This window comes from Thunnus maccoyii, chromosome 21 (assembly GCF_910596095.1).
Source record: "Thunnus maccoyii chromosome 21, fThuMac1.1, whole genome shotgun sequence".
Lineage (NCBI taxonomy): Eukaryota > Metazoa > Chordata > Actinopteri > Scombriformes > Scombridae > Thunnus > Thunnus maccoyii.
In genome coordinates, this window is record NC_056553.1 from 802904 (window position 1) to 817802 (window position 14899).

The following is a 14899-nucleotide window of genomic DNA, read 5'->3' on the forward strand; positions in this document are numbered from 1 at the left end:
TATCTAATTCAATTATCCAAAAAACCTCCAAAAAGAACAATAATCTTGTGAGTGAATCTGAGGCAGTGACAGATTACCGGCTGCTGTGGCGCATACTCCAGTAGATGCGGTTGGCATGGTAACCGATGGGGAAGATGGCGGTCTTGTTGTGGAAGGCGTTCATCTGCTGTGGGAGGAGCCTTCCGATGGCACGGAACAGCAGGCTGCCGACCCTGAAGGTGTGCTGCCGCTCGCCACGCTGCACCACGGCGGCGATCTGCCGTGCCTCGTCTCGCTGCACGAACACCCGCCTGAACACAGCGAAGCAGCGCAGCTCAGAGTCGTACGGGTCAGAGGCCATCACCGCTGCGGGGTCAGGGGTGGGCCCTGGGGTGGAGGAGGGGGAGCCACTGGTGGACCTGTCCCCGCCGAGAGGAACCATCCTGGGCTTGTGGAGGTGGCAAAGCATCGTCTTATCCTGGAAGAGACAGAGTGTGTGATGGATTCTCAAGGTGTTCACTGTACCTGAGGCAGATACATCTGTGAACTAACATTAATGTCTAGTGTGTGAAGTTAGCAGCACTGAAGGTCATTCAGGTGTAGTGTCCTTATAATTTAAGTAGGGGCGCAGCAGTAACAAATACTAATGGTTTGGTATGTTATTGGTACAGCAGGAAAATAAAAAGAAAGGAGCTGCAGTGGAAAAAGAAAACAACCTTTCTGCTTCTTGTAGGGAGTCAGAACACCTGCTGACAGCTGTTTTATGATGATTTATGGTCAGAACTGGTTCTTACGATGTCACGTCCGATATCAAATGTGTTTATGGTTGTTCTGACTCACTCAAAGCTGACTGTAACAGAGTGGGGAGGGGGGATAACTGAGCATATTTTAATAATAGTGTTGCTCTCGGTCATTGTCATGGGAGGATCGTCCAACTCAGGTCTCTTGTTTGTCATTCTGATGGCAGCAGCACTACATGAGCAGGGTAACATACAAAGGGAAGGGTTGCATAAACCCATGAGCAGCTACAGTAAAGCAGCTAAGTGGTGCGCTGCCAAAACGTTCCAGGTGGAACTGCCGCTCTAAGAGGATTATTAAACTTTTTTAAAGATATGTTTTTAGAGCACTTTTTGCCTTTAAAGGAGAGCTGATAGTAGAGAAACAGGCAGGAAACGGGGGAGACAGAGAGAGGAGTATGACATGCAACAAGCCGGAGTTGAACCGGGGACATTGTTGTTATGTGGCATGCACTAACCATTCGGCTACTGGGGCGCTCCGGTCATTAAACTATTATGACAGTATTTGTTTAGGTCACAGACCACCGAACTGAGGAAGTCACGAAACAAACATCCAGTACCGAACGGTTTAGGACAAACATACGTACTGATACACCCCTCAGTTGAACTGTGTGTCTCAGTGTTACCTTGAAGAAAGTGCAGCGCGCCTGCAGCGCGCAGGTGAAGTGGTAGGTGTTTGTGCAGCGGAGCCGGTTGCAGCCACTGGTGGCTCCGGTCTGCTGGCAGTGAGCACAGCGCAGCGTCAGACCGCGTCTCAGAGCCAGCTCCACATTGATCAGAGCACCAGCCTGAGTCTCGTACACCTCGCTGGACCACAGAGCACAGTTCAGATGGACCTGAGACACAGAGAGAGACAGGAACCATCAAAGACCCTGCAGGTCTGTCAAAGACTCTATGGGTCCTGCAGGTCTGTCAGAGACCCTGCAGGTCCATCAGAGACGCTGCAGGTCTGTTAGAGACCAGGTCCACACTCACCCAGAGGTCCAGGTCCAGATTCAGCAGTCTGGCAGGTCCATCAGTTGGTCCGTCTCCCAGCTGGTGACAGAAGCAGCACCTCCGCTGGTCTCTAGGCAACGGGTCAGGACGAAGACACGCCCCCAATTTCTCCAACAGCACGTCCACTTCTGCCTCTGTCGGCATGGCAACCACCTCACTGGATATGCAAGGACCCCTGGGTAACAAGACAGACACATGCTAACAGGCTAGCTGCAAGGCTAACATGCCAACCTGGTCAGAGTGATGCTAACGTGCTAACCTGGTCAGAGTGATGTTAACACTCCAACGTCTCCAGCGAGAACTCTTGACCTTCTTCCCGTGTCGAGACGACGGTGAGTCGTCTCCTCCTGGGACCGCACGGGGGCGGGGCTTCAACTTCACTTTCACCTGTCAACCGATAAATAAAAAACACGTTAGATAGCAGATCATCTGATCAATCGACCATCATTTAACCGCTAACCACACCCACCTTTAGGCTGTCCATACGGGGCCTGGTCTCCGTGGTGACTGCGGGGGAGGCAGGGGACGGGGGGGAGGTGGGTAGGGAGTGCACAGCGATGGAGGACATGTTGTTGGCGTACTGATGCTGCACTCTGCTGGCACACTGAGGACAGACACATGTATGATGTCATCAGACTACACATTTCTATCCGCAGGTGTGGAGTCTGAAATACTGTTTACCTGTAGTGAGGCTCCAATGACAGACATGTATCACGGTGCATTATGGGAACCGTAGTTTGACCCGTACTAGAGACTAAAGATCAGAACCATAGACTGTGTATAAATATGAACAACAGGACATCCAGAAGTGAAACCAAAACATCACTCAGCCCGTATCTGAACATGTGGAGCATATTCTGATACTCTGTTATAACATCTTTATTTAAGATTTCAGGGGTATTTCGATAGATCGATATCGTCTATCAAATAATGCTCCCACTACAGAATCATTTTATATTACACCACTACTCACTTCCTGTATACTGTTAGAATGTGGGGCCTGACCACTGAGGAGGAAGATTTACGGACATTTATTACAGGCTATAATAAAGCAAGATGTCATTGCTTAGTATAGATGATCGATCAATAAAGAAGCCATCGTCTGATTTCACCTATATGGATTTCACATATATCTGTTACTGACATGTAACCTAGTCTATAAAGCTAATGCTAATGTAGTAGTCAGTGGACAAATTAGACTGTAATATCTCTACCACTCCAACACACCATCAGTGTGCTATAATGACAATCTGGTTGCCATGGTAACCATTCTGTGTTTGAGGAAGAAGGTTAACCGTTAGACAGGAAGTGACACTGGCTGGAGCGGAGCTTTAAATGCACCTCGGAGGAGACGAGGAACCACAGGTGTATCCTCTGCAGAAGTTTTTTTACTGGACCGCGACACCCCTTTGATAGAGTGAGTTTATTGACTGGTTATTGATTGATCAGCTGATCTGGCAGGCTGTTGTGGAAACAGCTTTACTATAATATTAATATACGTGATTGTAATCAGGAAAACTACCTGTGGAAACAGGACTGAGGGCACCAACAGTAGCTGTTCATATTTATTCATCAAATAAAAATGATTGAATTATGGATCAATCATAAAAAACACTTTTCTTTATCTTCACAAGCCAAAAAGCTTCTTTTCTTGTTCTGTTTCAGGGCGTTTCAGCTCCTTCAGGTCAATATGACGTCACACAGCTGCGTCTCCTATAAAATCATCCTGAGCCTGAAAATGACGTCAGACTGACACAAACTAAATATTTTATTTACACATATTCTGCTGTTTTTATTGCTGTTGTTTGCCGGTTCTGTTCTTTCAGTAATTAACAGATTTAAATCCTCTGTTTGAGTTTTATTGTGTGACAGACGCTGCTGTAGATCTATAATCAAATAATAAAACACTGGAGCAGCTATCAGGTGTTTTCCTTCCCGCTGTCAATATGTATTAATTATCAAGTGTTAAAGTTAAAGTGTTACTTAATGGTACATGAACTTTATGTTTAAACTGTTTCTTAATCATTTCTACATTATGAAAATTAGTAATCATCATAGAAAATTTAAAAATATAAGTCACATTGATCACTGACTTATTTACATTTGACAGTTGAGGTGATTTGTGTCATGAGTAGTTTCCATCTCCTCAAAATGTCACTGTTTGGTGAATTAAATTCCTCCGTCCTCGCTGGGAGGAGACGCGAGGAGGAGACACGAGGAGGAGACGCGAGGAGGAGACGCGAGGAGGAGACGTGAGGAGGAGACGCGAGGAGGAGACGCGAGGAGGAGACGCGTTAGTCGAATGAAAAGCTCCCACACACTCATGTGACCTCTCACCTTGTTCCCAGCTGTTCTGCTCTGCAGGCCAGATGTGTAGAGAGCAGAGCAGTCCGGACTGCAGAAAACCAGGCTGGATCCTGGTCTGGACTGACCCTCCTGTAACACACACACACACACACACAACAATGTAAATAAACAAAAAATAACTACACACTTGTTATTTCTTGTAAAACTTTATTTTTTATTAAAACTATCTGAAAATTATCCAAAGCTCTGAAATGTAAACGTAAATAAAAAGAGTAAAAAGTATGTGTGTTTGACCTGTTTGAGCTCCTTGATGATGCGAACTCCATTACCCAGCAGCACCTTGCAGTAGCTGCAACACTGAGGCCTGGTAGCGCCAGTAGCAGAGCCGCCATGTTGGCTGTAGTCCATCCTGACGCCTAAACACAACACACACACACACACACACACACGTAAGGAGCGAGTTTCATCCAGATGTGAACACATTTCTGTTAGTTTCATGTACTGATGTGAGGAAGGTTACAGTCTCCTCATCATCGCTCCACACACATCTGATGTTTTCAGCTCTTCAGTGGCGTTTCAGTCACATGATTCATGTACGTCATCATTTATTCACTCAGTCTGTTTATCCACACAACTACTGTTACACCTCAGACAGCAGGAAACTCTATTTAAATACTATTTTATGTACAAATTGAGAATGTAAATCAAAACAAGTGGACTGAAATGCACTTTGTGTTCTTCAGTCATGCTCATATCAAACATTTAAGTTGTTTCCACCTTAAATATCATAATGCTGGTTTGTTGTGTCACGTTCTGTCACCAGTGTTTCACTATCAATATGATCGGAAAATGTACATTTAACTGTAAAGTGTATCATCAGACAACAGTAAACTTTTACTTTATTTTTTTTTAAAAATGTTCACGAAAACAGGAAGACGGAAGATGAAAGAAACATGATCACAACTGAGAGGAAGAGGAAAGGAAGGACAGATGAGAGAAAAACAGAGTGAGTGAATACAAACCAGTGATTCCAGCAGCTGGTGGAGGTCTCTGCTGTCTGCTGCCTGCTGCACCCTACACACACACACACACACACACACACACACACACACACACACACACACACACACACACACAGTCAGTCCACTGCAGTGTATTGATCCTCCACAGCTGACATCACAGTCCAACAGACAGCTAATCACTGTGAATGATCTCTTCATCATTAAAGTCTGCCAGCAGGCCTCTGCTGCCTGGACATTATTTATGACTAGAGGTGTAACGGTGCGTGTATTTGTCCCCAAACATTCAGTACAGGATGTTTAGTTTGTAATGCTCCATGACCCAAACAATTACTGTCAAAATAGTTTAATTATCCACGTAGTCCGACATGCGGAACAATAATTCTAGAGCACGAGTTCCACCTGGAAGGCTTTGGCAGCGCACCACTTAGCTGTAGCTGCTCCTGAGTGTATGCTAGCCAGCTTAGCCAAGGTACCGTGGTTACTGTGGTTACCCTGCAGTGTCGCTGCCATCAGAATGACAAACGAGAGACCCAAAACACTGAGTGCAACACTATTAATTATAAAATATGCCTCGTATCTCCATAGTGAAACAATACCGCGTCCCCCTCCCCTCTCTGTGACGGTGGTCTCCCTCCCCTCTCTGTGACGGACGTCTCCCTCCCCTCTTTGTGACGGTGGTCTCCCTCCCCTCTCTGTGACGGTGGTCTCCCTCCCCTCTCTGTGACAGACGTCTCCCTCCCCTCTCTGTGACGGTGGTCCCCCTCCCCTCTCTGTGACGGACGTCTCCCTCCCCTCTCTGTGGCGGTGGTCTCCCTCCCCTCTCTGTGACGGACGTCTCCCTCCCCTCTCTGTGACGGACGTCTCCCTCCCCTTTCTGTGACGGTGGTCCCCCTCCCCTCTCTGTGACGGTGGTCTCCCTCCCCTCTCTGTGACGGACGTCTCCCTCCCCTCTCTGTGGCGGACGTCTCCCTCCCCTCTCTGTGACGGACGTCTCCCTCCCCTCTCTGTGGCGGTGGTCTCCCTCCCCTCTCTGTGACGGACGTCTCCCTCCCTCTCTGTGACGGTGGTCTCCCTCCCCTCTCTGTGACGGTGGTCTCCCTCCCCTTTCTGTGACTGTCAGCTTTTCACTCCGCCTTTGAGTGAAACCGTTCAGATCAACAAATTAACATTTGATTTCTGATGTAGTCAGACAGAATGTCTGAGAACCAGTTCTGAGAGAGAAAAATATAGTTAAGGTATTGCAGTAAAAGTACATAAGTATTATGAGCTTGATGTAGTTAAAGTATTGCAGTAAAAGTACATAAGTATTATGAGCTTGATGTAGTTAAAGTATTGCAGTAAAAGTACATAAGTATTATGAGCTTGATGTAGTTAAAGTATTGCAGTAAAAGTACATAAGTATTATGAGCTTGATGTAGTTAAAGTATTGCAGTAAAAGTAGTGGTTTGGTCCCTCTGACTGATATATTATTATATATGACATCATTAGATTATTAATAGTGAAGCATCAGTGTTAGAGCAGCATGTTACTGTTGTAGCTGCTGGAGGTGGAGCTAGTTTACACTACTTTATATACAGTCAGACCATAAATCATCATAAAACAGCAGTCAGCAGTTGTCCTGACAGGAACAGAAAGGTTGTTTTTCTTTTTTGCTGCAGCACAACTAAACTGTGTCAGTAACAGTTTCCACTGCAGCACAATGAGCCATTGTTGGATGTTTAAATTTTTCAAAATAAAAAGGACCAAAATGTTATTTTCTACCTTTCTTTCTTCCTGCTGTAACGAAAACATACTGAACTGTGATTTTTGTGTACTGTTACACCGCTAATTAAGACATTTTGTAACAAATTAAACATTCAGAAATGGCTTCAGAGATGCGAGCCAGTCCGGCGGGGAAAAGGAGCCGTGATGCTCACCTGAGGCAGCGGCACTCGGACGCCGGCCAGCAGGGACAGAGCGCTGCGCTCGAGGCCCCCGGCTCGGCTCAGCTGGTAGTCGTTGGGGACGGGGACCCTCAGCAGTTCCGCCACCGCCGCCATGACACCTGTGACGTTCTGGAAGCACACAGTCACAGTGATGTCACCAGGAGGTGGGCAGGAGGGAGGGGCTAATGATGATGCAACAGACAGAGAGAGATCTGCTTACCTGAGCAGCGACTGGGTTCAAGGTGATCGCTATGGTAACCAGGTCTGTGCTAGAGCAGGAGGAAGGACCCTGATGGTTAGGCTCCGCCTTCACTTCCTGTTTCACTGCAGAGCCTGGACACACACGGACACACACGGACACACACACACACACACACACACGTTTTACACAAAAACTATGCTTGTTACTGTAATTGCAATAAAAGCTTTGTGAGTATAAAGTCAATAAGAGTAATTTATCCAACAAACATCAGTGTTTCACTTCTGCTCTGTTCCTTAAAGCAGCTACACTGCCAAGAGTTTCCATGGCAACGACACAGAGGTTGACTCACATTTCAGAACAACGCTGCTCAGAGGCTCCAAAATGCTATTGATTTCTGAATGAATGGATATTTGGCCTTCTTTTTTAGCATTAAAGAAAATATTTTCAAATGCCAAAAATAACACCACTCAGTGTTGATGTCAGGAATATTACCTCTTTTACTGACATTCAGATTAGTTTCAAGCGTTATTGAGTTTATATAGTGACTTTGCTGTTGCTGCTCTAGAAAGATTTAATTATATTTAAAATATAAATAAATTCTAATTCTGTTCTGAATTTATTCTTCTTAAAAAGAAATATATTTTTAAAGAAGCAATTCTTTAGTAATGAAAAAGAACCAATAAGAGTATCGATAAAATCCTAATGATACCCGATGACTCACCTTTCCCCCAGGCACAGGGCATGATGGGTATTGGAGGCGAGGGGCAGGGCGAGGGGGGCTCCAGTTTGATGAAGGAGAGGTCGGGGTATCTGCTGACCTCCATGTCCGCCACGCTCTCCGGAGACGACGACGGGACGAAGCCGTCTGGGCTGCTGCGCCCCGACGAGTCCTGGACCCTGAAGAAGAAAACACACGAAGAAGAAGAGACGTCATGTGACGCGTTTCATTTTTCTAAAATCAAAACACATCAGAAGCTGATTGACATCTCCATGGCAACTAAACAAGGTCAGACCGTCAGGACAGGTGTGACATCAGAGGCAGGTTGTTTACCTGAGCTCTTCCTGGTTGTTGTGGGGCGGAGTCGGCAGGGAGGCGGGGACGTCTACTGTCTTGGAGGTGTGGTTTAGTGCCAGAAGCTCCTCCCCTTTCTGCTTCAGACCGGACACACCTTTCACTGCGAGAAACGAGACACGTTTAACCATCACGAAGAGCCGCTGTGGCTCCGTGTAGCATGTGAGACTGGTGTGTTGTGTGATACAGGTGTGATACAGGTGTGATACAGGTGTGTTCAGGCAGAGAGAGAAACATCAGTCACATGTTCATGCAGCGTCATCATTCTGCACACTGTAACCTAACTTGTTTCATGAACATGTCCGTCCTTCATTTCTTTGTGATTTCACTGAGTAATAAAGACGTAAAGACAGTTTGTTTCCTCCCACTGACTTCACGTCCTGTCAGTAACACCTGTCAGTAACACCCGGCAGTAACACCTGTACGGCCCACAGTCAGACCTCCAGCTGAGGTCAGGACTGCCCTGTGGAAAGAAATATTCTTCCCAGTTTGGTGTGGAAGAACCAAACTGGGAAGAATATTTCTGTGTCCACAGTAGTCAGTTAATTATCTGTTAGAGAAACTGATCAATGTCTTCTGATACCTGAGAGGCACAAACTGTGACCAGGCGTCCACATTCTCTCACTCTCACTCTCTGACTTTCATTTCTTTTCACTTCATGCATGTTCCTCTGTGACGGCCATATTCTTACCGTCCTGCTCGCTGAGCTCCTTCCTGCTCAGCTCCTCTGTCGTGGCGAAGCCGTTGACCAGTTTCTGCCTGGCGACAGGCGGGGGTGTGGGGGGCAGGGACGCTGGAGGGGTGGGGGGGTTACTGAGGTTATTCTGCTGGAGAGAGAGAGAGAGAGAGATGTTAAAAACTGAGTGTACTGCAGTATTACTGTGTCTACTCTAGTATTATTATTATTTATGTTTTTATTGGGGTTTCAAACATTTACATGCAGCCTCCACACTACTCACACACTGAACAAATCTCTCAAAGATTTATGCTCAACTTCTGTTCTGTTCATGAGCTCATGAGTGTTTGAAGCTGATCTGAGGGCGACGTTTAGTCCTGAACACTGGAAGTGTACTTCAGTTTCTATACATGAATGAACATTTTACATTTTTCCATTGGACTTATTTTACACCCGTTTGCCTCCAGAAGATGTTCCTCAAACCTCTGCTATAAACACATAAAGGTATGTTTATCTACCTGTTGGGTCATGTGATCCAGGGCAGGAAATTAACTTTTCTTTACAGCGGCTTTTTTTTTGCCCTCATGAAATGTTTCGGGGACATTGTGGATCATTTACAGGGCAGTTTTTTCAAATGATGGGAAATACCTTCTTACTACGAGTGACCCTTAAAGTGAAGGGAGCAGCTGACCTTATAATACAAGTCATTTAATGGGTAAAATACTGTAATACTGAGTTATAATCTCAGTTACAAATTAGAATTTTGTGACACATTTTCAAAAGTATAAACAATTTAAAACATTTAAAAGCCTGTTCCAAGGGCAACTTTATAGTTTTTAGGGGCGTTTTGCCCCCGAAGCCTCGTCACTTTCTGACCCTGTGATGCATCCAGACCTTCACTCTGTGGTCCAACATGTTTCTGGTAAACACTGTTCTTCTTCATTTTACCTGTTAAATCATATTTCAGAAAATCTTTTTGATATGGACTCCAAATCTCTATTAATGATTAAATCAAATTCTTGATGGCTAACAGTGTATCTGCTCCTGGTGTAGTCGTACTGCGGTATAAATACCTTGTATATGAGCTGGGAGTAGTAGTCTGTGACTCCGTCCAGGCAGGCGTTACCGAAGGAGCCGCTCAGCCTGGAGTCTCTGCCCAGAGACGAGCTGCCGTAGGGGGGGAACAGACTCAGATCCACCCCCAGAACCGGCTCCATGAGGGGCAGCACCGAGAGCTGCGGGGGGGGTGGGTGGGGGAAGAGTCAATAATCAATACAGTTGATCTGATGTTCACACGTTGTCACTTCTGCCCTCAAACAACAGAATAAACCTTTAGCTTTGTTGTGTTTTTATCCTCCTTTAATATTGTAACTGTACGTCACATAAATCTACCAGAGACAGAAGGAAAGAACAACAGATGAAAGAAAGGAAGCAGAGGAACAAAGAACAAATGTAAGAAGAAAGAAAGTACAGAAATAAAGAAAGATGATAATTTATCTCATGTTGAAGGTAAAAAGTAAAATATTGTACTTGGAAGAAGTAACAACTGAAGCAAGCTGCAAGGTGAGGACAGAGTCGAGGGAGTCTACCTGTCTGAGGTGAGTCATCAGCGGGTCGGAGGAGGAGGCGTTGAGCGTCTTCTCCTCCTCCTCTCTCTTCCTCCTCTTGTTTTTGGGAGGAGCTTTGTCTTTGTCAGGCCGTGCGACTCTCTTACAGCGCTGAGGCTTCTTCTTTCCCGAGGAGTCCAGGTCCCGACCCGGACTGTCCAGCATCATCACGTTGCCATGGGAACCGGGTCTGTCCTCCTCCTCGGACCGGACGCTCTCATTGGACAGCTGGCGGCGGGCGGCAGGCGGAACCTGGCCGGTGGGCGACGGCGTGGTGGCCGGAGAGGCTTTGTCCTTCAGCAGGTGTCTGAGCAGCTCCTTCCCTCCGTCTCCCTCCTTCCCTCCCCCGTGGAGAGGCGAAGAGCAGAATCCATCACCCTCCTCCATCTTCACCATGCCTCCGCCGCAGGCTCCGCGCTCCTCCCGCTCCTCCTGCAGAGAAGACGGAGTGATGTTACATTTTACTAAAACCATCAAATATGTCACAGTAACACCTCAGACAAACTGCTAACCTTGACCTCCAGACTGAGTCCCGACAGGGGGCCTCTCTGAGCCTCCATGCCCGACAGGGAGCCTCTCTCCTGGGCAGAGCTGACGGACAGCTGCCTCTCCAGCTCTGACGATGGAGGCAGACCGGAGAGGGAGGAACTCTGTGGGAAGGAAAGATCTGATAGGTCCACGCTGCCCCGAGTGGGTGTGGAGCAGGAAGTGTCTGAGACAGCTGGAGTGGGCGGGGCTGTGATGTCATCAGAGTGAGAGGACAGTGGTGTCCTGGCTCCGCCTGTGGTGTCATCGCCATCCCTCTTCCTGCTCCTCTTCTTCTTTGGTTTGTCTTCAGGGATGATGTCAGAGTAGAGCTGGAGGAGGGAGGCGGGGCCTCCAGAGGAGGAGCAGGGGAAGGATGGGGGGAGGGGGGTAGAGGGGGAGGAAGAGGAGGAGTCGTGATCAAATCGATGACCCTGACCTCCAGGATGTGAGGGGGTGATACCTGCACCTCCGATCCCAGCTGGGTGCACCTGTCCCTGGGCAGAGGGCCCAGCGGGGCCAGGGAGTCTCGGTCTGGTCTGCAGGGTGGAGGGAGCTATATCCATGGGGGGTCCGTGCTCAGGAGGGACTCTTCCCCGCTCTGCAGCCCCAGGCATTACACCTGGAGCTGGGTGAGCTCCAGGGTGCAGGGGCCCTCCTGTAAAGCCCTGCTGGAGGAACGGGGCCCCCGCCTGGCCCTGGAGGGGAGGGAGAGGTCTGGAGGCCGGGGGGGACTGGAGGAAGTCCTGGGGCAGCTCAGAGCTAAAGAAGGGCAACTGGGACAGACTTTCCCCAGGGGGGGCTCCGGGACCCGGAGGGGGCCCCACTCGAGCACCAGGACCCGGGGGGGCTCCCAGGAGGCCCTGCTGTTCCAGCTCCAGCCTCTGCTGCAGGACTCGATGGCGCTCCACCTGCGAGGACAGGAACAGGTGTGTTTGTACTTCCTGTTGTCTTCACATTAAAAGCACAGTGTGTGTGTTTGTACTTCCTGTTGTCTTCACATTAAAAGCACAGTGTGTGTGTTTGTACTTCCTGTTGTGTGTGAGCTGTTTTACCTCCTGCATGAGCTGAACTCTCTGCCTCTCCTGCTGCTCTCTCAGCCTCTCTCTCCTCTCTCTCTCCTGGAAACCTTCGCTGAACGGGTTGTTGTCGTCAAACTTCACCTGCAGGTTGACAGAGATCAGCATCGGAGCCTCTTTGTGCAGATATCTGACTCGGTGCTTAATATTTCTGGGAGCTCAAGAGGGAGGTGTTTATTTGCTGCTTTACAGCAGAAAATCACAGTTCTCACGCTTTGAAGAAGCTGATTTACTGTTTAAATACTAACAGTTAGATGCTTTATTATGAATATGTGTTGTTCAGGTTATTCTCTGGTGTATGTGTAGTAAACCATTAGACTCCCTGCTGGTGTCCATCTGCAGCACACTGCAGAGTCTCTACTGTGATCTGTGACACTGATCTTTGCTCCAGCACCGCCACACTACGTCTGATATTTGTTTTCTGATAATACAAAGCATTGTTCTTCCCAAAGGACTCATCCAGCAGCAGAGAATTAATCTGCAATTAATCTGGTTTTCTTGGATTTCTGGGATATTAACATGAACATGGAAAGAACCAGACATTCTTCACTACTTTCTGATATTTTATGAACCAAACGATGACTCTGTGTGATGGAGGAGATGATGGGCAGGGCAGAGTAGAGCAGGTGTGTTACCTGAGGTGCGGCGGCGGCTCCGTCCCCTGCTGCTCCGTTGGACCCTCCAGCGGGGCCCCGTGGCCCTGCAGCGAAGCCCGCCGGCGGAGCGCTGAGGCTGGGCACCATGGCCGGAGGGGTCTGTGTGTGTAGTGAAGCCTGGGGGGTGTTAGGCAGGGCAGGGGGCATCTGAGGGGGCAGAAGAGGCGGCACCCTCTGCCCCATCACCCCCGGAGCCCCGCCCCCCGGGGTCCAGCCGGGGGGGACGTTCGGGAGTCTGGTCGGAGCGGGGCCGCCCGGGTGGGGCTGCATGGGAACGGGAGGCTGGGAGAGCAGGGTCTGGGGGATCGGGGCTGCTCCTCCCGCCGGCATCATGGGGGGGGCAGCCGGCTGTTGTTGCAGAACTCTCTGCTGCTGTTTGGTCCTGTAGTCCTCGATCAGCTCCGAATGATCCTTCTGCTGCTTCCGGATCTGCACACACAAGCCAAACATCACAGCAGCACATATAACAAGAGATGAGTGTCAGTAAGACTAATTAAATATATATAAACATATATATCAGCTTAATCATGTTAGCTGCTTTAACATAACACTGATATTAGTTTGTGCTGGTGTTATAATGTAGGGATTACATCACCTGATAAAACTTGTAAAAGAAAACTGAATAACAGGTTATCATTTGATGTATTTCTTCAATATATCATACATGTTTCAGACAGTGTTTAAGTTCAGTTTAGTGTTAGTTTGTGTGTGCTGTGTCTATTCTAAACTTAGTTCTTTGCTGTGTAAGATGAGGCAGTTGTGTGTCTAACAGTTCAGTTTATTCTGTTATACCTTTACCTGAGCCAGTGATAAGATAAACTCTAGTTATGTAGATGTTTATGTGTAAAACTGATCAGCTTTAGAGGATAGTGTGGTTTGTCCTTAATTTAATATAGTAGTAATGTTATTTTGTGATGCTACTTGGTGCTTATGTACTGTCATATATGGTCGTGAAGAAAGTCTGTTCCTAGGTTAGCTGAACTTTTGACTTATGTTTCTATCTGAGGGTTGCTGACCTGTAAGGTTAGTAAACAGATGTCTTAAATTCTGTACGAGCAGTATTTAAGGGACTGGTTAACCTTTCAGACAAAGAAAAGATAGCTAGGTGGTATCTTTGTCTCCAGAACTATGATGCATTATACTTCTGATTGTATTATTTGATTACATTATTTCATAACCTGACAATGCTCTTTGTGTGTTTATTGAGTCATCAGCTTCATTTAGTGTCAGAGAAACGTTGACAGGTAACAAATGAACGTCCTAAAAGCTGAGTGTGTTTAGTTGTCGGCTGATTCGGGTGAATTTAAATCATAAAAAACAAACTCGGTCCTTGTGAGAGCAGACGCAGCGCGGTGTAGTCGCGTACCTGCTCCAGCTGTTTCTGCACCGTGCCCTGCTGCTCGGTGATGTAGCGGAGCTGGGCGGCGTCGTCCTCGCCGAGCGCCCGGCCGGCCTTCTTGGCCGTTCTCTGTTTGGCCGACAGAGCCTTCTTGGTCTTGCGATGGGCGGCGATCTGGTCCTCCAGGAGGCGCTGCTGCATCTGCAGGAGCTGCTGCGTCTCCCCCAACCACTCCTCGTACTGCCGCCGCTGAGACTCGTCTGCAAACGCCACGTCACATTTCATCTGAGCAATACTGTCACAATACTGTTACACCGCCGGATCAATACATGTCGTAGTTTAGTAACATTTCTGGAATTTATGGATAAAAGACAGAAACACTCGACAGGAAACTGTGATGTCTGTTGAATTTCGTGTCGTGGTGACTGACATCATCACAATGTGCAGGATGTTATTACATATGACTCTTCAATGCTAGTAGTTTTGTTTTTTTTAAATCACATTATTTTCCTTTGCTTACAGTTTTTCTCAATTCCTGAAATTTTACCGCAAAGAGCACATAAAACATCACAAACTGTATCACAACTCTAAAAGTAAATCCTGCAGGCGGTGGGAAATAAGACAATCTGAATAGTAAGGAGCCCTTTAGTAAACCCTCATCTGTTCAGGGATCAACATGTGGAACTCAAATGGGATCATTTATAAAGAGGATCAGTC

At 47.4% G+C, this 14899-nt stretch overlaps 1 protein-coding gene across 13 annotated transcripts in view; it reads right to left on the bottom strand.

Annotated features, from left to right (window-relative positions):
- LOC121888113 (histone-lysine N-methyltransferase 2C-like) overlaps positions 1-14899 on the bottom strand; it is an 80720-nt gene that overhangs the window by 8729 nt on the left and 57092 nt on the right. For 11 of the 13 annotated variants that reach the window (XM_042399449.1, XM_042399457.1, XM_042399455.1 and 8 more), the window contains 19 exons: positions 14210-14442; positions 12823-13272; positions 12164-12271; positions 11096-12019; positions 10566-11015; positions 10050-10211; positions 8992-9127; positions 8280-8403; positions 7950-8125; positions 7247-7359; positions 7018-7155; positions 5102-5153; positions 4374-4495; positions 4110-4208; positions 2242-2376; positions 2032-2159; positions 1752-1947; positions 1403-1612; positions 78-457 (listed from right to left, as the gene is read on the bottom strand). In XM_042399449.1, the coding sequence (XP_042255383.1) occupies positions 78-457; positions 1403-1612; positions 1752-1947; positions 2032-2159; positions 2242-2376; positions 4110-4208; positions 4374-4495; positions 5102-5153; positions 7018-7155; positions 7247-7359; positions 7950-8125; positions 8280-8403; positions 8992-9127; positions 10050-10211; positions 10566-11015; positions 11096-12019; positions 12164-12271; positions 12823-13272; positions 14210-14442 (4336 nt within the window). The remainder of the gene's footprint in view (positions 1-77; positions 458-1402; positions 1613-1751; positions 1948-2031; positions 2160-2241; positions 2377-4109; positions 4209-4373; positions 4496-5101; positions 5154-7017; positions 7156-7246; positions 7360-7949; positions 8126-8279; positions 8404-8991; positions 9128-10049; positions 10212-10565; positions 11016-11095; positions 12020-12163; positions 12272-12822; positions 13273-14209; positions 14443-14899) is intronic. The other 2 variants (XM_042399460.1, XM_042399450.1) reach the window with 1 other exon arrangement.